Source organism: Sciurus vulgaris (assembly GCF_902686455.1).
Source record: "Sciurus vulgaris genome assembly, chromosome: 3".
Classification (NCBI taxonomy): Eukaryota; Metazoa; Chordata; class Mammalia; order Rodentia; family Sciuridae; genus Sciurus; species Sciurus vulgaris.
In genome coordinates, this window is record NC_136463.1 from 27327197 (window position 1) to 27354736 (window position 27540).

Genomic DNA, 27540 nt, shown 5'->3' on the forward strand with positions numbered 1-27540 from the left:
GAAGTGGGGATTCTAGGGTCATGTCCTGAGACAACAAGGTGACAAGTTAAGGCAAAACTTCAGAACAGGAAGGCTTCTCTGCCCTCAAATAACGAGCTCATGCCTACAGGCAGAGACGAGTCCTTGGAAGGAAGCCACTGGACTCTATAAGCTCCTCTCTGGGGGTACAGCCAACCCCACAGGAATGGCTACCCTCCCTGGCTGCAATCGCCTTCCCAGTCCCTCCACTTAAAGCCAGGCCTTTTAAGGTTCTGGTTGAGTTGACGGTGAAGGCCTGCCCCAGCCTGCTCTGAGTCCTCAGTAGGTATTCCTAAAGCCAAATCCTTTGCTGCTATATGGTTTGAGACAGATCAAGAACCAGAGAAGAATGTGGGCTTACAGTGTCCAGCTATTGGGGTAGGCAGGAAGAAGTCACTTGTCACCTACTTGCCTCATCACTGGAAGGATGCTGGTCAGATGGGGCCTGACTGAGCCTCTTGCCATCCCACAAGCTCCCTCTGCTCTGGGCTCACAGAGGCAGGAGCCTACCATGTAGCCACCTCTGGGGCTGAAGCCTGTCCTTTGCATGTGGCTTCAAGAAGAAATACAACTGTGTTGCTTCCTCTATTGTCCTCTCCCTATTCTAGGACCCAGCCCCTGGATTTTTAGAGGATACAAGGAGAAAGGAGCTATGATACCCTAGAGCCCAAGCTCTCCCCTTTTCCTCTGGGAAATGGTACCAAAGTAATCCTCTCCTCAAAACAAAGCCCCCCTTTTCATTTCCTCACTCTGACAGGCTTCCTTCCTGCTTTCCCCCTTTGGTGTGTACAAGAGAACATGGGTAAGAGCCAACAAAGCAGTGAGCAGCTACATCTAAGTTTGTCCCCAAGCAGCACAGATTCGTGATTCCAGCAAGCTTTATTTAGGCCCAGGTCAGATCTCCCAAAAGGTGTCCCAGCAGTCATTCAGAGTCTCCTGCAGAGTCAACTTCCAACAGACCTCTTCCTCAGAGGCCCTGTTGTGACCCCAACACTTGACTTCTGGCATCACCTTCTCCTGTCACCTGGATTCCAGTCTCTGCCCAAGGCCTCAACCAGGACTTCAAAGCATAGCTACCAGTTTGAAGGTGCCCTCAGGCTTGGCAGGAACAACATGGACAAAAGTCTTGTAGAGCACAGCACCCTTGGGCAGTCTGGTGACCAGATCTACTGCCTCCAAGTTATTGGGACTGGGCACGTAGACTTCTTTAGTGTAGTGTACTATACCCTCCTCCAGGGCATAGAGGTACTTCTTCTTCCCCAGCCCCACCTGCAACACACAGACCTCATTAGCTGGATGGAGAGCCAGGTGGTACATCCCAGGACTTCCACATAGACCTCTCCCCCAGATTTTCAGGTCCTGGGGCTGAATGTAAGGTTTAGAGAACTCCATTTCATGTTTTCCTTCCCACTGCTTGGTACTTTTTTGCCTTCTGCTCCATAAAAGAGGGGGAAAAAGAAAACTCCAACAGCCAAACCCATTGGCTGCTCAGTGTCAGAAGGCTGGTCAGAAGTCACACTAAATGGATCCCAAAACCAGGGCCAGGGAAGATGCCCCAAATCATTGTCCCTGGCAACATGCTTTATTTAGACTTTAAAAGACTTCAAAAGAATTGTTTTATTAAACACCAATTTGATGTACATTTTCATTTATATAAAGTTCAGGTTTTATGAAAAATATAGATCAATGTTATATGAATAATGTATATGTTAATAAAATAATAATAATAATGACATCAGCTAATATAGTGCTTATCATGTATAAGCACAGTTCCATATACATGTGCATATACATGCATGTATGCATATGTATATATACATATATACAAACATGTGTATGGGAAGTAATCACGTACACACATGTACATTATACGTATACACATATACATACATATACACATAGGAAGAGTATATATGATTTAAAAAAAAAAGGGGGGAAGCTAAACTATTACTTAAAATAATGTGAAGGGGGCTGGGGATATAGCTCAGCTAGTAGAGTGCTTGCCTTGCAAGCACAAGGCCCTGGGTTCAATCCCCAGCACCGCACAAAAATAAATAAATAAATAAATAAATAAATAAAATTTAAAAATAAATAAAATTTTTAAAAAATAATAATAAGGTAAAGGGTGGGCTGGGGTTGTGGCTCAGTGGCAGAGCGCTTGCCTAGCATGAGTGAGGCACTGGGTTCAATCCTCAGCACCACATAAAAATAAACAAATGAAAGAAAGGTATTGTGTCCCTCTACAACTAAAAAAAAAATTAAAATAAATAAATAAATAAATAAGGTGAAGGGTACGGTATAGTTCTGTCTTAACAAAGAACCCTTCTATCTCATGAAATAATCCCAACCTGCTGAAACTGCCTGTTATGAATTTAATTTCTGACACACACACTGAATTGTTTTTATTAAATTCAAGTTATCGTTCAACCATATAGCAGGTTCATACAAAGAAAAATTTCCTAGAAATCATGAAAAATGAATAAGTTGAAATTTCCTAAGACTTGAAGAAAATATTTAAACTCACGAGGCATCTCACCCTCTAAGAACTGAGGATTGGAAAGGAGAACCAAAAACACTAAGCTAACACAACTCAAAGGCAAACATGGCTAGGCAGACTCCCAATTCACTACACTGCTGCTTATGGTTTTATTCAAGTTTTTAACAGAAGAAAAATAATTTACTGAATTTGATTCTAGAATTAAAAACTCCTTTGAGTCATAAAAAGGGAAATGTCTACTTTAATATTGTGCATTATTATTATTATTATTATTTTTTTTTTTTTTTTGGGTGCTGGGGATCGAACCCAGGGCCTTGTGCTTACAAGGCAAGTACTCTACCGACTGAGCTATCTCCCCAGCCCCTTGTGCATTATTATTTTAAAAAAAATTTTTTGGTAGTGGGGATTGAACCCAGGCGTATTTTACCACTGAGCTAAATCTCTAGCCCTTTTCCTTTTTTTATTTTGAGACAGGATCTCCCTAAATTGCCTCAGCTGCCATCGAACTTGTGACTTTCCTGTCTTAGCATCCTGAATAGCTGAGATTATAGGTGTGCAATACCGCACCTGGCTTAGAATCGTATATTAATAAGAACATTTAAAAATGTATCTTTTAAAAACATTTAAAAACTGCCATCTTTGCATTTCTATATCTTTTGTTTTGTTTTTAAAATAGCATTGATTTTTTAAATGTTAATGTGTGTGCATTTCTATATCTTAAGCATACCTCTTCTCAGTGCTCAGGTAGCTGCAACTGCCCCTTACATCAAATTATATAACCCATTCCTATTTCCCACTGAAGAGAAAATGAGGCATAGAATGTGCAATCATCTAATGTCAGACAAATCTCAGCTGTCACTTGGGCCCTGCCACTCTGTGGCTTTTCACCTGTGAAATGGGGACGATCCCCACCTCACAGGGATTTGGAAAAGAGAAATGAGATAATAAGGGCAGGAATAAGAACAATGCTCACCATATGGTAAACACCCAATAAATGCAACTGTTATCATTACTGTACTTAGGGTCACAGAAAGGTTGTCCTAGAAAAGAAAAAGGGGGGGCCCCCAAGTAACTCACATGGGCACCTGGGTGCCAGCGAAATTGGCGTTGAGTCCCAAGGATGTTGCCAGCATGAACATAGTGACCTAGAAGAGAAGTCCACAAGTGTGCTGTCTCTGAGCCCCAATGATATGGCAGCACAGCAAACTTCTAGGAAAACATGTTGGCCCAAGTGCTGCATACCAACCTCTAAGCAGGTCCCTGACCAGAAACAACTGCCACATGGTCCAACACAAACAGTGCCCAATCCCCTACCCAGCAGCCTTTTTGCTCTAGTTTCAAGGATAAAATTCAAACTCACTCCTCTTCCAGGATCCCTCACCCCTCCTCAGATCTTATCTGCCCCCTCAATCTAGAGCCAAATGCCATGGTGAACAAAGAGGAGAGGTCAGGACCAGGCACTTGCAGAATGGGTTTCATGCTTTTCTGAGAACAACCAGGAGCAGCAGGACAAGGTGCAGATGGGTAACGGAAGCTAAGACACATTCTCACCTTCCATTTTCTTGATGCCATAATGTTTGCCTCGTGACTTTCCACCAAGGTTTTTGGAGCTACCACCTGTCTTCTTGGACGCACTTCTGACAGCAAGAGTTACAGCTATAGGGGGGCTCAACAGGGCTGTAATTGCAGAGAAAACAAAAACACTGTTAGATATTTCTCTGCCTCCATGGCCCATTTGCTAAGAGGTGGCAGGGGAGAGGAGAAAGATGTGTGAGGGGAACAGAAATACAGAAATGCTAAGTGTTAAGATTTCAGGAAATGCCTGAAGTCCTTTGGCCTTCTCCCATAGCAGGGGAACACTCATTCCTTGTACTGCTTGGAGATTAAGTGCTGAATGAGGTAGGGGCCTAGGAGTGTGAGAGTGAGTGAGTGAGTGAGAGAGAGAGAGAGAGAGAGAGTGTGTGTGCATGTGCACATGCACATGCAGGAAGGAGGGGTATACAGGGGTGGGGAGAACAGGAAACTATAAATTAAAAAAAAAAAAAAAAAATCACACGCTCTGGGTCCTGGCACATTCAGTACTACTGAAGAGAAACAAAACTGTAGAAATCAAAGAAGCCAGCAAGAAGACACCACAGCGCTGCCTGTTTCAGAGCCTCACTCACCCTCACGCCCATGGAGAGGCACAGACAACCTAGAAAGCCCAATAACAGGACACTGAGAGGGTAGCCTCGGCAGCAGCCTCCCCACCCTATTGAAGCTATCTATTCACCCACTGCACACCAGATACCTGCACACAAAGAGGGCAGGCTGGTTGGAGTGTGGCTCCCATAGGCTCCTGGCCATTTCAGAAAGTTGTTTCCTTTTTCCCCAAAGTACACCAAGCAGAAGTCCAATCAAGATCAACACAATGTAAGAAGTTAATCTGACTTCTCTGCACTCATCCCAAAGTGCTCATTTATTTTAAATTGATAAGAACAACTGTAAGGCTAAGAAATCACTGGCATTTATTTTAAAAAGGAAAATTAATTAAAATTCATACTAACATGGAAGCTTCTTGCTGTAGACAAACCTAGGACCAACAGGTCTAGCTTTCAGATCTCCAGACCAAGAAGGATTTGAGTACTACCCAAACATCTTTAGGGAAGTTTTTGGGTGTCAGAAGCCTGAGTTCAGAGTTCTGGAAGCCTAGGTTTCTGAAGTTTTCATGAGGAAAAAAACTAGCTGGAACAAAGGAGCATGGATAAGAATTAACAGAGAAGACAGGAAGGGTTGTGCAAGCTTTGATCCCAGCAACTGAAGGGCCTGAGGCAGGAGAATCCCAAGTTTGAGGGCAGACTCAGTAACTTAGTGAGACCTAGCTTAAAATAAAAAGGACTGGGGAGGGGGGTTGTGGCTAAGTGGTACACAGCTTGCCTAGCACGTGTGAGGCACTGGGCTCGATTGTGAGTACCACATAAAAATAAGGGTATTGTGTCCATCTACAACTAAGAAAAAATATTAAAAAATAAAAGGGCTGGGGATGTAGCTCAGTGATAAAGCATTACTGGGTTCAATCCTGACTACAAAAAAAAAAAAAAAAAAAATTAGAGATATTAAGTGTCCAGCAACAGGATCTCTACTCATTCATTCACTTATTAACATAAGAGACTGGGCTTTTGCTTTACCTACACTATCTTGTTTGTAAATCTTTGTTCTCCTTTCTCCCCATCCTCCTCAGCAAGCAGTGCCGTGGTCTATCCAGCTTAAGCCAAGGGCGCTCTGCCACTAAGATACTTCCCCAGGCCTTTTTATTTTTTTTATTTTGAGTTAGGGTCTCAGTAATTTGCTAAGATTGGTCTGGAAGCCTCAGCCAGTCTCAGTCCCCCTGGCCCCGCCTCCTTTTGTTGTTAGGTCTAAACTCAGTTATTTCCTCAAAGAACTTTTCAGATGTACTTTCTTCAGAGCATTTTTCAAAATTGACAACTATTTTACTTACACATGCTTATTGACTCATCTACTAGAAAAAACTGTCTAGCGGTTTGAAACCAAGTCTTCATATTTTTTTTTTTTTCTGATGGTACCAGTGTCTGACACAAGGAACGACCTAAATCTGTTGAGTGAATTAGATTTACGTTTTTGGATTCAGTCCTTTTCACAGATAAAAGGGTCCACAAAAACCAAGGGAGAGAAAGCTGCGTGCCAGCGTCACCGACCGACAAAGAAGTCTTCTGTACTCGGGATAGGGAATGACACGTGCTTCTCCAACCCCGCCTTGCCCCGGCGCAGGAGCGCCGACGACCTGTCACGTGATCAGTGACAGCTTTCCCCCCACCCAACCCTGGCGTGTCCCCCACTCCCCCGCTACGCATCCAAGGCCATCCGCGGGGACAGTTACCACCTCCCGGCCCCGCTCCCGGTTGCCCCGCAATGACTACAGCACCTCACTTACCAGCAGCCCGCGTCCTCAGCGACAGAACGGTCGACGCCATGTTTGCCTCATACTCACTTCCGGTCTTGAAAATCTGCTTCCGCTAGCGGGAGATTTATTTCCGGGTTCTGCATGCCAGTTGAAAGAGTGGCGCGGAAGGTTGCAGGTGAGCTCTCCGGGTCGCTGACCTTCAGTGGGTGAAGGCTGTAGGTCTGAACACCACTGCGGAGCGGGTGGCCAGGGCGTGCAGGGAGTTCTGCTGCGGACCGCCGGCCTCCGCCGTGCGGAGCGTGACCCACAGGGGTCCGCTTGTCCCACTCCCTCGTTTTGCAGGGGCCCACTCTCTAGTCATTCAACTTACTTAGTCAAATAACCGTATGCTAGGTAATGCTAAGCACGGTAAACGTATTATTCCATTTAATTCAAATCAACAAAGTTGGCATTATTATTTCTATTATACTAAAAAATAAAATGAGGCCCAGGAAGATTACAAGGGTTATCCAGGGCCACACACACAGTGTTAGTAAATATTCTTTCCAAGAGTGACTCTTGCATATGACCCAGCAATTCCAGTCCTAAGTATATACACAAGAGAATTGTGAAAATATATCCACACAAAATTTATACATGAATGTTCACAATAATATTATTCATGATAGTAAAAAAGGAAAGAAGCCAAATGTACATCAAGTGATGAATGTATACACAAAATGTGGCATATCCATACAGAGGAATATTACATGAAGCTAAGTGAAAGAAGCAAGTCACAAAAGGCCACATATTGTATGATTCCATTTATAGGAAATATCCAGAATAGGCAAATTTATAGAAACCTTTTGGTTGTCAGGGCAATGACTTTTTTTTGCTGTGCTAGGGATTGACCCAGGGGTTTTGCACACGTAGGCTGGTGCTGTACCACTGAGCTATATTCCCAGCCTTCTTATTTAATTTTGAGACAAGATCTCCCTGAATTGCTCATGCTTGTCTCAAACTTGGGATCCTCCTGTTTCAGCCTCCCAGGTTGCTGGAGTAATAGGTATTCACCACTACACCTGGCTAAGGTGATAACTTCTTAATGGCTATAGAATTTCTTTTTGAGGTGATAAAAATGTTCTGGAATTAGTGGTAATGGTTGCACAACATCGAATGTACTAAAACCACTAAAGTGTGCATTTTATTTATTTTTACAATGCTGGGGGTCAAACCTAGAGACTTGTACATACTAAGCAAGTACCCTGCCACTGAGCTACTCCCCCTCAACTGAATTTTTTCCTTTTCTTTTTTTTCTTTTCTTTTTCTTTTTTATTATTATTTTGTGTGTGGTGGTGGTGGTGGTGGTACTGAGAATTGAATTCAAGGTGGATTCTACCACTGAGCTACATGCTCGGCCCTTTTTCTCTTTTGAGGCAGGGTCTCACTAAATTGCCAAGGCTGGCCTCCAACTTGCAGTCCTCCTGCCTCAGCCTCTTGAGTTGCTGGGATTACAGGCATGCACCACCATGCCTGGCTCATTTGTTTTCATAAAACTTGGCGATAAGAACATATCTAGTGAACTGAATTTGACATTACCACCTATGTATTTTCCTTTTAGGCAGTTAATGTGATAGTACGTGTTAGTGGCTGTAATGAAGTCACTAGAATCCAGTGAGAGTGATTCCGATGAGTTGCCGACATTTTCCTTTCTGAAGAAGGAACTGTCTTCTACAGAGAGAAGGCAGCCTCAGAGTGCAGAGAAGATTGTAGTGATTGACTCCTCAGATTCTGAGGCCTCCTATCCTCCATCACCAGGGTTGAAAGATCCACCACCTGTCTCAGACACTGATGAAACTTTCACACAAACAAAGCCAGTCAGAGTACTAAGCAGCGAAAGTGAAAGTGAAGAGGAATTGGTTCCCCTGGCTGAGAGACTTAAGTGTAAGTTTTTGACACACAAGCGGCTAAGCTCTGAGGACTCCAGCTCCCCAGTTGAAAGTGTTTTGGATCATCAAAATAATGAAGGAGCATCATGTGACTTGAAAAAACAGCCCTTTTCAAAGATCCCTGATGTTCCCCTCTATGATACTTCAGAGAGGAGTGTGTTAGGTCACCAGGACCCTGTCTTAGACAATCCATGCAGTCAGCTTCCAGCTTACCGGTTTACCCACCTTGTTCAGAACAACAGGCTGGAAGTAATCAAAACAAATTCTGATGTCCCCCAACCCCAGAAGAGAACCAAGCACAGGAAGAAGGTCCTGAGAAGAGACTTGCAGGGATGCCAGCAGCAGGAACAAGGAAGCCAGAAGGAAGGCACCCCAAGACAACAGAAAAGAAAGAAGAAGGCAGCGCTAGTCAACAGGGCAACAGCCCCGAGGCCAGAGGAATGCTTAAAGCACATTGTTGTGGTGCTGGATCCAGGTTCTCCTAGCGTCTGACTTCACCTGGAACTGAACTGTCTGCTTCCTGGACCACCACTGATAGGTTCTTTCCCATCTGTTGCAGTGCTTCTACAGATGGAAGGTGGGGGCCAGCTCTTGGGAGCTCTGCAGTCCATGGAGTGCTGCTGTGCAATCGAAACACAGGCTGTGCCTTGCAGTATCACTTGGAGAAGGGCAGGACTGGCCGAGGTAAGGGTTTTCTGGCTAGTGGCTGTTCTCTCCTTCTACCCTTTAGAGTTACAGCATACGTAATGCCTTTATGTTAAAGGATATACATCACTTAGGGCGGCTGCAGGAAAACAGATGGCATACTCTGCTTAGGATAATTTGAGGAGGATTTAATAAAGAGATTGTTTCCCAAGGCTTGGGCAGGGTACAAGGAAATGACAAGGGACAGCACGGTGGCTTAGGGTTTTTTTTTTTTTTTTTTTTTTAATATTTTTAGATGTCGATAGACCTTTATTTTATTCATTTATTTTTATGTGGTGCTGAGAATCAAATCCAGTGCCTCACACATGCTAGGCAAGCGCTCTACCACTGAGCCATGACCCCAGCTCAGCTCAGGGTTTTTGATAGCATAATTCATGGCTTCTCTACCTCAGTACTATTGACATTTTAGATCTGATAGTTTTTTGTTGTTGTTGTTTTGTTTTTTTGTTTTTTGTCAGGTGGGGGCTGTGCACTGTAGAATGTTTAGCAGCATTCCTGGCCTCTAACCACTAGATGCCAGTAACCCCCAGTTGTAATAGTCAGAAAAATGTCCTTTGTGGGTAAATTCGCCCTGGTTGAGAAGCACTGGCATAGCAGTTACAGTCCTCCTCCAGCCTGAGGAATGAGATGATAAAAGTGGTTAGCAGAATCTAAAGAGATAAAGCCAGGTGCTGTGGCACACACCTGTTATCCCAGCAACTAGGGAGGCTGAGACAGGAGGATTACCAGTTCAAGGCCAGTCTCAGCAATTTAGTGAGGCCTTGTGCAACTTAAGACTTTATTGTAAAAACAATACAAAAGGACTGGAGATGTAGCTCAGTCGTCAAGTGCCCCTGAGTTCAAATCCCATTACCCCACCCTAAGAAGACCCTGAAGAGAGAGAGAGAGAGACGGCCCACCTTCAGAGAAACTATGTCCTATGAAAGGGTATAGCAAATGCCAGATGATCCCACTGGGAGGGAACCAGGGAAGGAAATCCCCTGACTTCACGCTCTTCTTCCCTTCCAGTCCCCTACTTTGATTCCCAGCTGAGAGCCTGAGGACTCAAGGTCCTTGTTGATGTCTGTAGAGATCACCTTGCTGGGCAGAGTGGGGCAAGGGAAGATAATCCACGTAGGATTCTTAATCCTCTAACTGGGCTTTGGGAACGGGGCCTGTGTTTGAATCCCAGCTTCTTGGTTTTATTGCTGCTACTCTGAGTAAGTTATTTGGGTAAGGCATATTTTTGTGCCTCAGTTGTCTCATGTATAAAATGAGGACACTGTTTCATCCCTTTCAGTCCTCCTGATGTGGGAACTAAGATAACCCAGCACCAGTCCCTAGTAGACCTACAGTGTGTGTCCCTCCCCTGCCTAGGCTCCCCAGGTACTTTACCTGTCATGTCTCATATCGGTATGTGAATCCCAGTCCTCTGCCCATCATTTTCAAGAGTTTTTGGATGAAGCAAGATTTTTCCCCTCTCTTTTTGGATCTCATAACTTTCTCAGTAATTGAGGACAGTAACCCTCACTTTTTTTTTTTTATTGTAAACAAATGGAATACATGTTGTTTCTCTATTTGTACATGGAGTCAAGGCATACCATTTGTGTAATCATAAATTTACATAGGGTAATGTTGTTTGATTCATTCTGTTATTTTTTTCCCTCCCTCCCACCCCTCCCACCCCTCTTTTTAACCCTCACTTTTGACTTGAGGGTATTAGCAAACCCTTATATTCATCTAGCAGTTTATCCTTTCTAGACACTTCCATATCCTCCCTTGTGTTTCAGTCTCAGTTATCCTATAAAGTAGGTGTTCTCTGCACATGACAGGTTGGGAAACGGATTCAGAGAATTTAAAAGCCTGGTTCAGAACCACAGCCAGAACTAGAACCCAGGGCTCCTGCCATCTACACTTGGCTGTCTGAGGGGTCTTGGTTTTGCTTACAGGGAACCAGTCAGAAACCTTCCTGCTCGGTAATCTCTCCGTCACACTGTTGCTGTTGGATTGTTGGCCCTGAAGCAGCCTTGGCTTTGACTGCGCCCTTGCTATTTTGAAGAATTGTTCTCACAGAGGTTCCCCTGGGATTTTTTTCATCCACAACCTGTGTTCATAGGGCCATTCAGCTCAGCCTCCACCTTCAAAGTGGAGTCTTTTGTTTCCTCCATTTCCTATTCAAAACACATACAAAATATGGGCTGTTGCTTCTTAGCTCCTTTAAATGTGCTAAGTTTCCTTTCTTCTCCCTCTTCTTCCTCCTCCTCCTTCATTTTTGTTGTTTGTTTTGGTTTTTGCTTTCTTTTTTCTTTCTGTAGGGTGAGATCTCATTCACTCAGCTGGACCCCAGTGCCAATGTTCCTGTCTAATTCAGTGTTTCAGAGGTGCAATGCCCCAAGGTTAAAGAGTTGAGGCTAAGGCTAAGGAGGGACAGAATCATTAGTGTGTTTTCCTTGCCACCTTGACCTCAGTCAAGAAGAAGAAGATTGGGAGTGGTAGCTCGTGGCTGTAATCCCAGCTACTTGGAGGCCAAGGCAGGAGGATTCCAAGTGTGATCCTCCTGCCTTGACAATTTAGCAAGACCCTGCCTCAAAGTAAAAAATAAAATAACCTGGGTGTGGTGGTGTGCACTTGTAATCTCAGCAACTTGGGACGCTGAGGTAGGAAGATGGCCTCAGCTATTTAGCAAAGGCCTAAGCAACTTAGTGAGCCCCTGTCCTCAAAGTAACAAATAAAAAGGGTGGGACTGTGACTCAGCAGTAAAGCGGCCCTATGGGGGATATAGCTTAGTGGCAGAGCATGTGTGAGGCCCTGGGTTTGATACCTAGCACTGAAAAAGGGGGTGGGAGAGTGCATGCCTGAGTTCAATCCCCAGTACCAAAAACTAAAAATAAAGGACTGGGGACATAGCTCATTGATAAAGCACCACTTAGTCCCCAGTACTTGGGGGACAGAGGTTGAAAAAGGAAGCTGGGCACAGTGGCACAGACTTGTAATCTTAGCTACTTGGGAGACTGAGTCTGAGGCAGGAATATCACAAGTTTTGAGTCCACCCTGGGTAACTTAGTGGGAACTTGTCTCAAAATAAAATAATAAAAGAACTGGGAATGTAGCTCAGTGGTAGAGCACTTGCCTAGAATGGGTTCAGTCCCAAGCACCACAAAAAAGGGGAGGCGGGAGAGAAGGAGGCAGCACAAGAGGCAAGGAATTCATTCACCCAGAAGACCTGGCCATTCATGGACGTCCCACACCTGCTGACCTCCGTCACAGTGTTGTGTTCTGGGTCCTTTGGCAGGATGGAGAGGACTGGGTGGAGGAGCGGTTGATCCTTGTGTTACTCCTGGCAGAAGCTTTTGTGTCCATGATCTACAACTTTAAGCAGGTGAGCAGGGACAGAGGAGCAGGGCTGAGGCGTGGAGCAGAGCAGCCCTCTTACAGGGAGGAAGTATCAATGCACTTTCTGCCCCTTCACACAGGGAAGTCCAGGCAGCACCGAGAAAGGGAAGGACACACTACGAGGCTTCATAACTGATGTTACAGCACGGACAGGAGGGAAAGCTGTATCACTGGTGATTGTGGATCTGGAGAAAAGCTTCAGGTGTGAATTTGCCCTGGAGGCTTAATCAGTGTTAAACCGGGCAGCTCTTGGGCCAGTAAGGGTGAGTTTTTTCACCCCAGCTGTAAGTCAGTGCAAGAGGTGTCCCTGACAAGCCCTGTGGGACGCGCTGATTCACTCTTACACCCCCCGCCTGGAGCTGCTGTCCTTCACTTTCCTCCCCTGCTCCAGGGCTCAGAATCCTCCAAGGAGAAGGAAACAGGGAGCAGCAAGTAAACGGGTCAAGGAGAAGCAGCAGAGACGAGAGCCCAGCGCAGGGCCTATGGTGTCCAGGGTAGATGTGGAAGAGGTAAGAACTTCCTGTTCAGGTGGATACTCATTAGTCCTGTAATTCAATTTGCTACTGAGAGAAAAAAGTACCCGCTGGACTCTGCTTTCTACACTGGCCTAAGTAGGAGAGAGGGGATCAAATGAAGAGCCAAGGGGCTGGGGTGCAGCTTCCGTGAACAGCGAGAGGACCACTTCCAGCTAGTCTCTTTGCCTTTCCACTCTATTATTGTTTTTGGGTTCCTAGGCATTGGTGGATCTGCAGCTACACACAGAAGCCCAGGTTCGGATTGTGCAGAGCTGGAAAGAACTGGCTGACTTCGCCTGCACGTTCACAAAGGCTGTGGCTGAGGCACCCTTCAAGTGAGTGCCCCCAGCAAAGCCTGCCTCCAGGTGGGAACTTGCCTTTGAGGATAATTCTTGCAGCCACGTGGGCAAGGTGGCACATGTCTGTAATCCCAGCAAAAACTCAGGAGGCTGAGGCAGGAGGATCACAAGTTCAAGGCCAGCCTCAGCAACTTAACAAGACCATCTCCAAAAATAAAAAGGACTGGGAATGTGGCTCAATGACAGAGTGCCCTTGGGTTCAATCCCCAGGACCAGTCAACAAAATACTCTCCTTTAACTTACAAGAAGAATCTGGTACCTTCTCTTGTAATGAAAGAGGATAGATGTAGTTTCTTTTTTTTAGTACTTTTTCAGTTGTAGATGGACATATCTTTATTTTTATATGATGCTTAAGATCGAACCCAGTGCCTCACATGTTCAAGGCAAGCACTCTACCACTGAGCTACAGCCCTGTTTTTTTTTAATATCCTTTAGTTGTCAGTAGACATTTATATTACATGCAGTGCAGAGGATTGAGCCCAGTGCCTCACACATGCCAAGCAAGTGCTCTACCACTAAGCCACAACCCCAGCCCTAGATGTAGTTTTTTAAGGGAAACCACAACTTGACACTGTTCTTGGGAATGAGGTAATCACTCAAATCACTGAAGGCTCAAACTGGTCAGACATAATACAGTATCCACCTCCAGGTCAGTGGACAGAGTGCTTTTTAGTCCTTATTTGAAGGGGCAAATGTAGGAGTAATGAGCTACTCAGTTCCCCAGCTGTGTTGTCTGCAGGAGACTCCGAGATCAAACTGGCTTCTCCTTCTGCCTGGAGAGCGACTGGGCTGGAGGGGTGAAGGTAGACCGCTCTGGCAGGGGACTGGCACTAGTCTGGAGAAGACAGATTCAGCAGCTGAACCGAGTCAGCCTGGAAATGGCCAGTGCTGTTGTGGGTGCCTATCCCTCCCCTCGGCTCCTGGTACAGGTATGCTGCTCCACGGTCACCCCCTACCCTGCTTTGGCCTCAGTGGCCCCCTAGATGACTTCCATGGACAGTATTGTTGAGGACCCAAAGATGCGTCATGTGTCAGCAGTGTGGATTGGTTCTGTTCATGCTGACCCAGGGAGGGACCACAGATTCTCATTCCCCAGCCCAAGCCCACCACCCTTCTGCTCATGGATGGGGACAGCTGTGGACAGTACAGTATTAAGAGGTCATTTCTGTTTTCAGGCTTATCAGAGGTGTTTTTCAGAGCAAGAACGCCAGAATTTGCTGGCAGACATACAGGTGCGCCGTGGGGAAGGTGTGACATCCACTTCCCGCCGTGTTGGGCCAGAGCTGTCTAGGCGTATCTACCTTCAGATGACCACTCTGCAGCCAGATCTCTCTTTAGATGGTGCTGACTGATGCTGGTTCACAGGGACAAGGATAAAATGCTGATTTCTACCTCCCCAGCCTTAGAACCTGACTGTAATGAAGAGAATGGAAGCACCTCTTGGGGCTAGCTAAGAGGTGGCCCAGTCTTTCTCCTTACTTGTCCCCTTCCCTGTGAACTCAGAGCAGAAGGCTGAGACACTTGGTTCTGCTCTTCTCCCAGCAAAAATCAGCTGCTACCCCTGCCCCAGCCAACTCTCGAAACACAAAGAAACAAAGACAGACCACTCAGACATGGATTTAATAATTGTAGAAATCCAAAAGAATCAGCATCAAATCTCGAAGTCGGAGTGAACTCTTGCCTGCAGGTTGGCTCAGCCACTGAGCTGCCTCAACCAGCCAAAGAAACTATGGACTAGGCTGACTTCTGTATTTTCATAATCTCATTGTTATGTATTACGTGTTTAGTTTCAATAAAGCATTTATACCAATGGCTCTGGAGCTTGGAGGAAGACTAAGGAATGTGTAGTGATTCTGAGTAAGGTGTGGACCTGTGTGGCACAGCTATCCTTGGGGAGGAGAGAGCAAAGTCCTTTCTTCTGGTATCAGGACAGTCATGAGTGGGAGAACTACCCAGATGGGCCACTAGGGCGAAAGAGCTGGACCCTGCCCCCTGTCTCTAAACTGTGACAGATTTTTGCTCCCCATGGAGAGAGGCAAAGAGCAATTGGGAGTTTTCAGTGAATGAGCACTGAGACACGGTCCTTTCTGATCCCTTCATCCAACTGTTTGTAAAAAGATGAGGAAGAGGCAAGAAAATGCTTAATCTAGTAGCCAAGAAAATGGACAGTGCTGCCCTCGTTTGTGCTAGTCTTTAGTTTTATGCACCACTTTTCAGCTCCATGTTGCTACTTGTTTCCCTTCATTTCCTAGTTTCCATTCATTCCTTCCCTTCTGTCATAGGTCTAGAATCAAACAATTCTGAACCTAAGTGTCTATGAAGCTGAGTGTTCAGGTTGCCTCTGAGGTATTTAGTCACACCTAGTGCTAATGGAGCTGTCACAGACAATGCAGCTTTGCAGAGATCCACCTTCTCACATCCTGGCAAACAGGGAGTTAATGCTCTGAACCTGAGGCGAGGAGCTGGGCCTGCCGCCATTTTTGGAAGCCATTTAAGTTGGGGCAGGACTCCACAGGAGCTGCCCAAGACCCTGATGGCATGAGATCTCTGTGAGTCATGAATCTGTCTACTGTGAAAGTTACTATACTTTGGCTGAGACATAATTCTGGTGTGAGTTGTTCTCTGAACATTACAAAGGAGGCCAAATGATGTCAAGGAGAGAATACCAGAGTGGGAGTCTGGTTCTGCCTTAGACTATCTAGGAGACTGTGGGTGAGTTATGGAAGGCCTCATTTTCTCTGCCTACAAGTGTTACATTAGGCTGATGGTTGTGAAGTTCCTTTCGCAGCCAGAAATTTTATATGGTCACTAAAATGCTTGAATGTCTCATAGGTCCTTTAGGAAACAGGTAATCTCCTTTCCAATTTCGAATGGATTTGCTGAATGTGGTGGTCCCTAATCCCCAGTAACACACTGCCTCCTGATCTGCCTGGGCTACCCAGGGAGGAATGAAAGAAAGGGTTTGTGACATACAAAAGTAAAAATGTAGTGACAGCTGACCATTTAGTAGAAACAAGCCTTGCCTTTACACAGCTTAGTATAACTAGAAAAGGCTGTTTTCTCTCTCCCCACCCCCAAGCCTACTCCTTTAGGCATGCAGGTAACTATCCCCCCCCAGCTCCCATTTCTTCTCATTCCACCAGGGAACCCTGACTAAGGAACAACAAGAAGTCCTACAAAGGGGAGGTCTCAAGTACCAACTGGCAGCCATTTGATGATGGCAGGTAGGTCTGACGCTAAAAAGGTTGTGTCCAGCAGAAGCCAATTCCACAGGAATCCGAGCTCCAAGGCCGGGAGGCAGCAGGTGCGGAGGACAAGCTCACTGCTGGGAGTCGGTCTGCAGGACCCACTGGAGGATCTCGTGGCGGCGCAGACCCTGCACAGCATTGTCGTAGATGGTGTTCACACTGGTACAGAGGGGTTGCTGCTGCAGTGCTGTCACCCGACACGCAACCAGCCCACCAGCCACACACAGCAGCAGCAGTGGAAGCAGCAGCTTCAGCACAGCCCAGGACCGAGTGTGTTTCCGGGGTGGTGGCTTGCGGGGACGGGAGCCAGACTTAGATTCTGGAGGGATAAAGTCACAAGGGACAAAATGAAGTTCTGTTAGTTTGAGGAGACCCACTGTCTACAATCTATGCAAGTCTCCCTGCAGATCCACTCCCCTGCTCCTCGAGCCCTAAAGAGAAAGATGTCTTATGGATATTAAAGCTCTTTAAGAGCTTGCTACAGAGACTGCAACATAAACACCTCACCCCTGGGATCTCAAGGGACTACCCTGGAAACTGGAACTCATTCTGCATGTCTCCTGTAGCTTAGTCCCCAGGTTCCTACATTCTCCTTAGTAACATGGAGATGATCCAGGCCCCTTGGGAGCAGGAGGGGCTTATCAGGGTGTTCAGCAGGGATAGATCACTGTGCATTTGGGAACAGGGTCCAGATTTACTAATCCAGTGAATGTCATCATCATTATATAATACATGTATAAAAAGCCTGAAAGGTAATACAATTCACCACATTGTAAACAGCAATCACTACTGGGAATGTATCATAGGTGACTGCTATTTTCTGAGATGATATCTTTTGTAAATCTCTACAATGAACACATATTATTTATAATCAGAAAAAATAACAGGCTTTAGAACCTCAGCCCTGGAGAAAGTGAAACTCCCTACTCCACAGTGCTCCAACACACAAGTGACTGGCACTGGCACACCCATATGTGGCACTGGGAAACAAGACAGCCAGCACTAGCTCCCTCCAAGAGTCCTCCATTCCCTATGACCACACTCTCAAGATTCCCACGCTGCTCCCAGGTGTGACTACAGTTTATGTAACTGTGGTCTGTGAGCTTGCTTATTCATTTGTGCCTGAAAACACACGCATGTCTGCCCTGTGCCCAAGCTACAACCTAGACCAGACAGCAACTTACTGGGGGCCTGATTTGCTTCCTTCTTGGGCTTCTTCTCCTGCTCCCGCTTGGAAGCTTTGAGAGCATCATACTCCTTCCGCCGACGCTCCTTCTCTTCTGCCTTTTCTCGCTTCCGCAATTCCCGTTCCTGAGCTTCCTTAGCTCGCTGTTTGGCCTCCCGCTTCTTCTCTGCCTCTACAACAAAATACACTAAAACATGACCCCTCTCCCCTAAACCTTCCAGCAGCTTGCTTTCCTCAGTAATTAAAAGTGAGAATTCAGCTGCCTTTTGCTTTGTGCCATGGGTCACATGAGAAATAGAAAAAGGAGGACTGGGGATGTAGCTTGGTGGTAAAGCACTTGCTTATTAGCACACACATGAGGCTCTGGGCTCTATGCAGCAAAAATAATAAATAAGTAAATAAATAAAACCCTCAAGAAGTAGAAAAAGGAACCAGCCACCTGGGTTCTACTCTCTAGGAAGCTCTTCCTAAAAAATAATAAACTCCCTCAGGACTTGCTGCATGGATTATTAAGGGCTATCCTGTCTACAAGCAGGAGAGACTGGAGTGAAATAAGGGGAACCAAGATAGGCATAGGTGTATGACAGGGCTGTATTCCTCTACAAAGGTACTACTTCAGAAGGCGCAGCAAGCCAGGCACGGTGGCGCACCCTGTGGTTTCAGCATACGGGAGGCTGAGGCAGGAGGGTCTCTTAAGCCCATTTTAACACCAGCCTCCAAAACATCAAAGACCCTGTCTTTAAAAAAATAAATAAATAAAGTAGCCAGACGTGGTGGTACATGCCTGTAATTCCAGTGGCTGGACAGGAGTCGGGGGGACTGAGGCAGGATTGTGGTTCAAAGCCAGCCTCAGCAAAAGTGAGGTGCTAAGTAACTCAGTGAGGTCCTGACTCAAAATACAAAATAGGGCTAGGGATGTGGCTCAGTGGTTGAGTGCCCAAATTCAATCCCTGGTACCCCCATAAAAAAGAGCAAACAGCAGAGCAACTGACAACCTCCTAGAACTTAATCATGAGGAGCAGGAACAGTGGAAGGGCTGATCCTACAGGACCCTATCTTCCCAAGCTTCAGAAATCAATGTGGCATGAGGAGGAGGGCAAGTAAGAAGAACATGATCACTCACACTTAGGGTTACAGCTAACAGCAATATTTTTCTAAAAAGTGACACAAATGTTTTGTCAGTTATCTACCAACTTTAACTCAGGAATCTGTTACACACTCCGATTTACTTAACAGCTCAAGTATGCTTACACGTAGCACTCAACTTCCAAATTACTGGGTTCTAAGACTGCATTTCCAAATCAGTTATTTGGAAGCCTAAAATACATTTTTTCCAAAGCCCAAATGCCACAAAATGGTGGTTAAATGTTCTTTTGGGGCTTGGAAGCCTATCTGAATCATCATGTAGCTGAACAACAGTACTGTAAGTACTGGAGCTTTCCACTGCTTCTCTATAGCCATACCAGCTCCACATTCTGACTGGGCACCAAGAATGCCAAGAACCCACCACAGCCAGCCTTGAGAGAACATGCACCATCAAGAAGCAAAACAGGAAGGGTCAGAGTGAACACGGGCATGTCTGCCATGGTGGCTGGGCATGGAGAAGGGACACCGTCACTTAGGCATTGTGAGCTCAAAGATCGCCTATAGTCAGTACTGCAGGCATCCCTCTTCTAACCATGCAGTTCTTCCTTAGGGGGATCAGAAGTCAGCCAGTCAACAGAACACACGCTCCGTGCCAGGCACCATTCTGAGCATTTGAGAAGCATCAGTGGAGGAGGCAGAGCAGGTTCTAGCACCTAACACAGACAGAGACACAATACATAGGCAAACACAGTAAAGACAGGGACATGTGCCATCAGGAAAACAGAGGAGGTCGGGGAGATACAGGTAGGATGGGTCCTCTAGTTTGGGTACTCTGGCAAGGGTTAAGGTTGACCTAAGCCAACACTGGAGCAGACATGAGGGATCACAGGAAGCCAGTCATATAGCCAGCTGAAGGGAAGGAACCAAGCAAAGGCCCAAAAGTGAGATCATAGTGTATCCAAGCAACAGCAGAGGCCTGAGTGGCTAAGTTAATGGCACTAAGGAGTAGCAGCCAACGTTAGGCCCAGGTGGCCTGTGGGCCCCAATGATGAATTTGGACTTCATTCTAAATTCAACAATGTCATTTGAGGGTTTTAAGCATACAGTAGCACTGCTTTTTTAAAAAGATCCCCCTACAGGCTGGAGGTCTAGCTCAAGGTTAGAGCACTTGCCTAGCATGCATAAAGCCCTGGGTTCGATCCCCAGTACCACACACACACACACGCGCAAAAAAATAAGAACAAAAATAAAAAGATACCCCAGGCTGCTGTGTAGAGAATGGGTCTATAGATATGGCACAGTCAAGTCCTCTTTCAGAGGTGGCACTGAAGGTAGAGAAAGTGTCACACAGAAGAATTGCTGATAGTCTAGATGTGATAACAAAAGAAAGGGATCCATCTTTCCCATTTCAGGTTTGAGTAACTACAATGATAGTGACTTCCTGTTTAGGGAGAAAGCTAGGAAGGGCCGAAGGGGAGAGGGGCCTGCTTCAGCCATGTCTGAGATATCTTTTTTTTTTTATTTTTTTTTTTCCTGAGATGCCTTTTAATCCTCTAAGGACGAGGATGGAACTCAGCAGAGAAGCCAGGACTGGAAACAGTCATCAGATAAAGATGACACCATCTACCAGCATACTGTCCATCAGCACTTGCTCTTCAGCATAGCACCTGAAGCATGAAACTCAACTGGCTGGGATAAGGATTGGAAGATAACCAGTTGGGGGACAGCCACCTACCTCGTTCCACTTCCAGCTGCCGTTGCCTCTCTCGCTCCTGATCCGCCTGCACTGCCTTCATGTGCTGTAGCACCTGTCAAAGGAAAGGAGGGCTCTGAACTACTCCAAGTAGCAGTGTTCACAGCTCATGTTTGCTCAGGAAAGAGCTCAGGATCCCAGATTGCCAGGGGCCCTAGCAATGCAGAACTAGATGAGTTAAACCCATTTCTGCATCCTAAGTTATTGCACCAAACTCAGCAGCAGGAGAGTCCTATGAACACAGTTCATTAAAGCTGTCAGGAAAAAATATTTGAAACACAATACTATTATCTGTAGATAGTCCTGCCATTTACAATGACTTTCAAGTACATGATTTCATATGATCCTCTCAGAAACTCCCTGGCCATCAGGAACAGCATTCCCTCCAACATGCTTTCCTAACTCTCTCCTGCCTTTAGCTACTTCAGGAACCCTCTTCCCTGTAATTCCTTGCAACCTACCCATCTCAGTCTTAAGACTGCAACTGTCCTGTCCATAGGTATCTCTTGTGGCTATAGAGTGTAGGTAACTGGAGGCATCTGATATGTGACACCTCTTCCAAGAGTTTATAAAAATGGCTGCTCAGCTAAAGAGGGGCAGGGCCTGAAGAAGGGCAAGCACGACAGTGAGGATAGCCCAAATTCAAAGCCTCTGACTCACTCCAAAATCTGAATACTAAACAAACACACAACTACCCAGTTGAGCTGGCTAAGAGTTGTCCCTCTGGACAAGTGCTACCATCAGGAGTTAATTATCTGAAAACACAGGTAGTTCAGAAATAGGAGAGACTGCTCCAATGTAGACTATGAGCTACCAGAGGACAGATTTTGTCCTAGAGACCAGCGACCTCAGTCTGACTGGTCCAAACCACTCCCCTACAATGCCTACAGCATGCTGCAGCTACGGAGCCAATGTGCCACAGACTGTGGCCTAGGTTATGATATCCACAACGCATGTTGCTACCTGGTCATGTCTGAAAGGCATGTGCAAGCAAAAAAGACCTTTGCATTCAATAAAAACTATTTCTGTGAGTCATAAACTGTGAAATAACAATTTCATATGATCCAACATATCTACTAAATGAATGAAGAGCTCAATGACAGTGTATGCATGCTGAGTGTTTCTCGTGTCAAGAGAAATAGAGGCAATACCTACTTCCCAGGGTTAGAAGGACTATGAAATGACATACACAAAGCATCTAGTACAAAGGAAGAATAATCATTGGTAGCTACTGTCAGTTTTCAGAATTGACATCACTTCTAAAGTACCATGTTCTATTTCTTTGCAGTACAGGGAATTGAACCCAGGGGCACTTTACCAGTGAGCTATGTCCCTGGTTCTTTTATTTTTTGAGACAGGGTATTGTTAAGTTGCTGAGGATGGCCTTGATCTTGCAATCCTCCTGCCTCCACCTCCAGAGTTGCTGGGGTTACAGGTATGCAATTATACTCCACAAAAATGCTGTTCTTAATGAGCAGGGAGGGCAGGACATCATCATGGTTACTGGCCAAGGGCAAGGTTTGCCTTGTGTAATGCCTACAGTTCCTCATTCCTCTATCAGATGACCCCAACTATAATCAAATGCCATGACTGCCCTAGACATGTCTGTTTATAGGTATAAATTTATAAATCCCCTCCCCAACTGCTGGGGATTGAACACTGGTCCTTGAGATGCTAGGAAGCACTCTACCACTCAGCTATATCCACAGCCCTAAATTTAAATTGGAATACTTTTATTATCAAAACTCATACAATAACTGTGCCTCAAAAACGTTATAGCCCCTAACCCTCTTGTCCCATTAAAATAAATATCAACATAGTGTTCTAATGCAAAGTTCTGTTTTCTTTTCTTTGCTTCATTCAGTCATTTTATTTACTGGGTTGTTTGTTTTTTGCTGGGATGACATCCAGGGCCCTGCACGTGCTAAGCAAGCACTCTACCACTGAGCTACACCTCTGGCCCAGGTCCTGGTTTCTTAGGAAAGGAAGTACTGCAGTAAAGCAGAAGATGGTGGTATTACAGTACTTGTAAATGTAGAAATAAATCTCCCCAGGGTTTAACAAATGAATTCCACTGAGACCTTGGTGCTTTAGTCAACAAACAGCTATCAGTGCCCTGGAAGGGGGGCGTGGGGAGAGGAAAGTCCTAGGGGAACATGTGAAGGAGATGCCTGAGAGCTTCGGACTTACCTTGTTTGCACACTGCTTACACTGCTTCTCATCCAAGCAATCACCAGCCACTTTGGCCAGGACAGGGTCCAAGGGGTTGTCCTTCAGGTCCAGCCACTTTAGGTTCTAAAGAGATGGGCAAAGAGGCTGGCTAAGCCCGAGTTCACACATGCCATCCCTCTAGGTAGAAGAGCAGGCAAGAAGAAAGCTCCTCTGTGTTCCATCCCCAGGATGCCATCTGAGACAGGCCAGCAAGGTGGTATTTTTCACCACTTTCTCAAGGTCATGTGCAATCAGTCCCTGGGCCTGGTCACACATGGCTGTGCAACCACGGTGCATGGATTCTTACCTTGAGCTGAGCAAAGCTGACAGGCAGCGTGACCAGCCTGTTGTTGAGGAGATCCAGGTGCTGGAGGTTGACCAGACGGCCAAAGTCAGCTGGCAGATGCTGCAGCTTGTTCTTACTGAGGTCCAGCTTCACCAGGTGTGTGAGGCCACAGAAATCCGACTAGGGCCCAGAGAGAGACCACTTAAGCCTAGAGCTCACACCCTTTGGTTTAATAGCTGGGGAGTCCCCAAGTAGAAGTACCTATGCATAAATTCCAGCTCTACCTTTCACTAGCTATTCCTCCTAGCATGAAAATGGAGAGAAGACCTGCCACTGCTGATGGTAGTGACTGAAACATGAGCATAAGACAGCTTACTACCAGGAGCAAAAAAAATCTGTTCTCCCTCCTGCTCATCTTTCATACTGCTACTAGAGTGACAAGGGACCTTTTTGTCCTCCCACAACACCCTATCTTAATCTTTTCTAAGATCTCTCAAAATACAGTGTATAAGCATTGAGTACTCAATCTCAGTCTTGTTACTTGTAGCACCTAGCACAGTACTTTGCACAGGTACTCAATGAGTGCTCTTGGAACAGCTGGCTAGGAACAATGACTGCCTAGGGCCCACTCTGCCTAGAACCTGGCTCTTCTTCAGTACATGCCAAAACATCCCCAAAATTCAAACTTTGCCCAGCACCCATCTGAAAGTGATGGTACTAGTTGGCTAACAAGGCACTACTTATGCTCTCTGGGGACTTGAAAATACCAGAGGATCTGCACTGCAGAGCAAAATGGAAACTGCTGGGACAGACAACAAAATAGTCAGATTGAAAAGTGCACTTGCGGGTGCTGAATGACTCTGGTGATGTGCACAGCAGGTGAGAAGCTGTGAGGAGTTGCTACCCTTCTTTAATTAGAAACAATACTTCCTGGAAGAAGTGGGACTTCAGATGCTTCCTGAACTGTTAGAAACAGTTTTGATGAGCTGTGAAAAGATGCTACAGACAGTAAGTGAGGCTCAGGAGAATGCCAAGAGGGAACTGGACAAATGATCCAAAGAAGAAACTGCCAACTTCTGAATTTGATCCTTAAGTCGAACCCAGTGGGAATCTACCCTGGAATAAAGCAAGGAGTGGCAATGCTGGAAAGAAGGGTGGAAGAGGCAGCACTGACAGCAAACACAGGCCTGACGAAGAAGAAGCAATGCTGTGGAGGAGAGAGTCATTACCCAGCAGAGGTTGAGGAGGCTGAAGGAATCTAGCACCTGCCCAGGTAGAGCAAAGGGAGAACTGGGAGAAGCGATGCAAGCAAAATCAAAAGGTTTCAACACAGGATGAATGTGCCCAACAAAAAACAGCAACAAATCTGAAGTAATTCAAGTCCTTGTTTGTGAGGACAATGGTAAGGCAGTCTTATAAAATCACATTCTGTCTTGTGCCTCACCAAAAGATGCACGGAGGGACTGGGGGTATACAAGGAAACTATTCCAACTTTCTCCGTGAAATGCAGAGCAACTAACAAAATGGTCCCCAGCCTCCTCTATGAAATAGGGAGGTAAACTATTTACCAAAGGAAAAAGCAAGAAAAAAGATGAGCCCTGTAAGTGACTCAGCCAGCAGCTTGTCGACTTTAATTTTCTGTGGCCTGACTTCCCCACTGCTAGAATGAGGCCTGTACCTCAATTCCCTTCCCTCTGAGATAAGTCACTCCCCTCCACCCCCTCCCCAACATACTCAGATTAGCTGGAGCCTGCCTGTAGGCCGATCCTGAAATTATACCTTATGACACCCCACCCCCCGCAATAGGAAGGCAATGCATCCAGGCTCCAGAAGTCATGATTGCTTGCCAATCTTACCGGTAGACTACTCAGTTTATTGCAGGATAGATCCAGTATGGTGGCCTTTGGCAGTGCAGCCTAGAAGAGATGAGAAAAACATGTCAAACCAACACCTGGAACAATTCAATGACATCTGCTCATTTTCCAAAGAAAGTTCCCACGATTAAGAAAGGCTTTAAAAAAAAATGGCACTAAAGTATCATGTTCCTGGGGATAAGAGGAAAAAATGAGCCAGTCAATTGTGATCTAGTGAAGAATGCAAAAAGGAGGGTTTTAGTTGTGGAATTTCTGAGAAAGGAAAATGTCAATTCTTAGAAATTCTCCATAGCATTTTGAAATTTTTCTCTATCACTCCCCTTACTAGGTTTTAGAACAGGGACGATGTTTTATAAACCTCTGCAATTTGCATACTCCCCAGTTTAGGACCTTCCTCAGAGAAGGCACTGAATATCCCCTATGTGATGGCCAACTCATGGCTGAAGGAACAGGTACACAAGTGAATGCCAGAGGGAAAGAAGGTCCTCATGGCCCACCTCAATTTTTCCATGGTGTCCAGTGCTGAAGCTCTGCAGAGTTGACCACTGCCCCCCACACCCCCGGAGATAATGTGCACGGACCGTTGGAGTAAACAGTTTCAGAGAGCAGGCCTAGAGCCAGACTAAAACAACGCTGGCCATCTTCCTGGGGTGGGAAATGAAGCAAACATTCAATTAAAGATCCTGGGTCAATCTGACCTTTCCAACTGTCAAAAGTCCTCAGAATAAAGTGTGACCAACCAAAAAAGTTTTGGATATTACAGGGAGAAGAACACCACAATAACAGCTACATCTATCAGTACTTGCTACTTTCCAAGCATTTTACATTACAATTTTAATCCTCATAAAAAGTATATGAGCCTGGGGCAATGGTGCATGCCTGTAATCCCAGTGGCTTGGGAGGCTGAGACAGGAGGATCGTGAATTCAAAGCCAGCCTTAGCAACTTAGTGAGGCACTAAGCAACTCAGTGAGACCCTGTCTCTAAATAAAATACAAAATAGGGCTGGGGATATGGCTCAGTGGCAGAGTGCCCCTGAGTTCAATCCCTGGTAGCCCTCCTCCAAAAAAAGTTTATGAGATGGGAACTATTAGTATCATTTTATAAATAAGGAAATCTAGACATAAAGGTTAACTAACTTGTCAAGGGTGCTCAGCTATTAAGCAATGGAGCTGTGATATGAACTGAGAATCCCATTCTAGTCGCTACACTAAAAGCCACAGTGGAAGGAAGACTGGGCCAAGAGTCAAGGGCAAATGTAATTCGTTAAAGGAAGAAAGGAGAGTGTAGGTCATCCCAAGTCAGGCAGGCCAAAGGGGTAGGGGTGGGGGTGGGGAGCTCTGGTTTATAAAAGCAGGGATGTGGGACCCTGCTCTACAATGGCAACAAACTAGGTGTGTGATCTCCTTGGGGCCCCAGACCTTAGCCTGGGGATGGAGTGGGTGGTCGGCCGGGATTCCTGCCAGTTTCAGCGCAGGTGGGAAGAAACCTTGCCAGTCAGGCAGAGGGACTTCACCTTCTTCACAGAACGCCGTCTCAAGACTGGGGCAGCCAGCTGGGATTGCCAGCTTCCTAGAAAAGCTGGGTTCTGGGCCACACCCAGGTCTACCAGGAGGCCTACTTTCCCGGACCGAGTCATTCATTCATTCTCAAAAACACCCAGCAACCGCTGCGCCCGCTCCTACCTGGGGTCCAGCACCGAGCGAGGCGCCGTGAAAGCCCCCAAAACGGGGACAGATTCACTCTTGGCCCTTAAAATGCCCAGGGTCGGACAGGAAAATCCTTCCTATCTTCTGGAACGGCGCCAAAGTGACACGTGTACGTCCCAAGAACACTGGGACCGGACGCAGCAACGCACCGAGCACTCAGCACTGCCCCTACCACTTCGTTTTAAAGATGGAAAACTGAGGCCTGGGGAAGGAGGCGACCACGTAGGGGCCAGCGCCAGGCACAGTGGGCTCCTGGGCCTTGTGGGACTATACTGACCAGCTCCTTCACCGGGACCTCATTCAGGTCGCTGAGGCTCAGGTCCAGCTCGTTGCCGTCCAGCTTGTCGCGAAGGTTCCCGCCCTTGCTCCCGGCCTTGGTCATGATGACGCCGGCTGAGCGGGCCCCCTTCGACCGGCAGGATAGAGAGGTTGAAAGGTCGCTCGTCGTTCAGCAGATGAGCACCCAACGGACCACGCCTGTGCCCTCCGCCGCCGCCGCCACTGCAAGACCGCCGCCGCCCGTCCGCCCGCCGGACGCACTCCGAGCCCCGCGCCCCGCTCCCACCGGTGCAGCCGCGACGACGACCACTTCCGTGTCCACGTCACCTTCCGCGGCCACTGAGAAGGGCTGGGCCAGAGCGGCCCGAGCGGGTGCGGGCGCGCCCCCTGGCGGCCAGGACCGTGCACGGCGCCGCCTCGGCTGGAGCAATTCGGTTGCCAGACGTGGCAGTCCTATTCCCGGGTGGCCTGGCGCCAGGTGGCGAAAGGTCATGGTGCTGGAAGTAACAAGACCTGGGGTGGCAACCCAAACTGACCTCATTAGATCACCCCAGCTCCTGGATAAGGAGCATAAACTGGGTGTTCTCCAAAATTGCTGCCTTCTTAACCCCAAA

The 27540-nt window shown here is 46.5% G+C and overlaps 3 protein-coding genes across 5 annotated transcripts; 1 reads left to right on the forward strand and 2 right to left on the reverse strand.

Annotated features, from left to right (window-relative positions):
• Positions 1-6549, reverse strand: MRPL27 (mitochondrial ribosomal protein L27). 2 transcript variants are annotated; one of them, XM_079134338.1, is made up of 4 exons: positions 6447-6549; positions 4067-4192; positions 3593-3660; positions 1-1287 (listed from the first exon to the last, which is right to left on the reverse strand). In XM_079134338.1, the coding sequence occupies exons 1-4, from the start codon at positions 6484-6486 to the stop codon at positions 1081-1083; spliced, it is 441 nt and encodes a 146-aa protein (XP_078990464.1). In that variant the 5' UTR covers positions 6487-6549; the 3' UTR covers positions 1-1080. The 2 variants fall into 2 exon arrangements, with proteins under 2 accessions (XP_078990464.1, XP_078990463.1); XM_079134337.1 differs by lacking the exon at positions 6447-6549 and adding an exon at positions 5994-6017.
• On the forward strand, positions 6486-16566 carry EME1 (essential meiotic structure-specific endonuclease 1). Of its 2 annotated transcripts, none has more exons than XM_079134334.1 (9): positions 6486-6591; positions 8017-8819; positions 8904-9028; positions 12321-12407; positions 12502-12623; positions 12813-12930; positions 13156-13271; positions 14035-14224; positions 14471-15399. In XM_079134334.1, the coding sequence occupies exons 2-9, from the start codon at positions 8051-8053 to the stop codon at positions 14645-14647; spliced, it is 1704 nt and encodes a 567-aa protein (XP_078990460.1). In that variant the 5' UTR covers positions 6486-6591; positions 8017-8050; the 3' UTR covers positions 14648-15399. The 2 variants fall into 2 exon arrangements, with proteins under 2 accessions (XP_078990460.1, XP_078990461.1); XM_079134335.1 differs by lacking the exon at positions 14471-15399 and adding an exon at positions 16439-16566 and having other exon boundaries at positions 6487-6591.
• LRRC59 (leucine rich repeat containing 59) lies at positions 14897-27258 on the reverse strand. The gene is made up of 7 exons (XM_079134336.1): positions 26925-27258; positions 24922-24981; positions 23087-23245; positions 22759-22863; positions 20551-20623; positions 17728-17901; positions 14897-16862 (listed from the first exon to the last, which is right to left on the reverse strand). The coding sequence occupies exons 1-7, from the start codon at positions 27027-27029 to the stop codon at positions 16615-16617; spliced, it is 924 nt and encodes a 307-aa protein (XP_078990462.1). The 5' UTR covers positions 27030-27258; the 3' UTR covers positions 14897-16614.
• Between the last annotated feature and the right edge of the window lie 282 nt (positions 27259-27540).

Bases quoted from the DNA above. Each gene is read 5' to 3' on its own strand.
- MRPL27 (XM_079134338.1), bottom strand. From the start codon at position 6,486: ATGGCGTCGACCGTTCTGTCGCTGAGGACGCGGGCTGCTG. The intron at 3,661-4,066 runs GTGAGAATGTGT...CTTCTCTTCTAG, and splicing joins TGGCATCAAGAAAATGGAAG to GTCACTATGTTCATGCTGGC. The intron at 1,288-3,592 runs GTGAGTTACTTG...TGTGTGTTGCAG, and splicing joins GCTGGCACCCAGGTGCCCAT to GTGGGGCTGGGGAAGAAGAA.
- EME1 (XM_079134334.1), top strand. From the start codon at position 8,051: ATGAAGTCACTAGAATCCAGTGAGAGTGATTCCGATGAGTTGCCGACA. The intron at 12,624-12,812 runs GTGTGAATTTGC...CCCCTGCTCCAG, and splicing joins GATCTGGAGAAAAGCTTCAG to GGCTCAGAATCCTCCAAGGA. The intron at 13,272-14,034 runs GTGAGTGCCCCC...TGTTGTCTGCAG, and splicing joins GTGGCTGAGGCACCCTTCAA to GAGACTCCGAGATCAAACTG.
- LRRC59 (XM_079134336.1), bottom strand. From the start codon at position 27,029: ATGACCAAGGCCGGGAGCAAGGGCGGGAACCTTCGCGACAAGCTGGAC. The intron at 20,624-22,758 runs GTAAGTCCGAAG...TTCCTTTGACAG, and splicing joins GTAAGCAGTGTGCAAACAAG to GTGCTACAGCACATGAAGGC. The intron at 17,902-20,550 runs GTAGGTGGCTGT...ATTTTGTTGTAG, and splicing joins GCAGCTGGAAGTGGAACGAG to AGGCAGAGAAGAAGCGGGAG.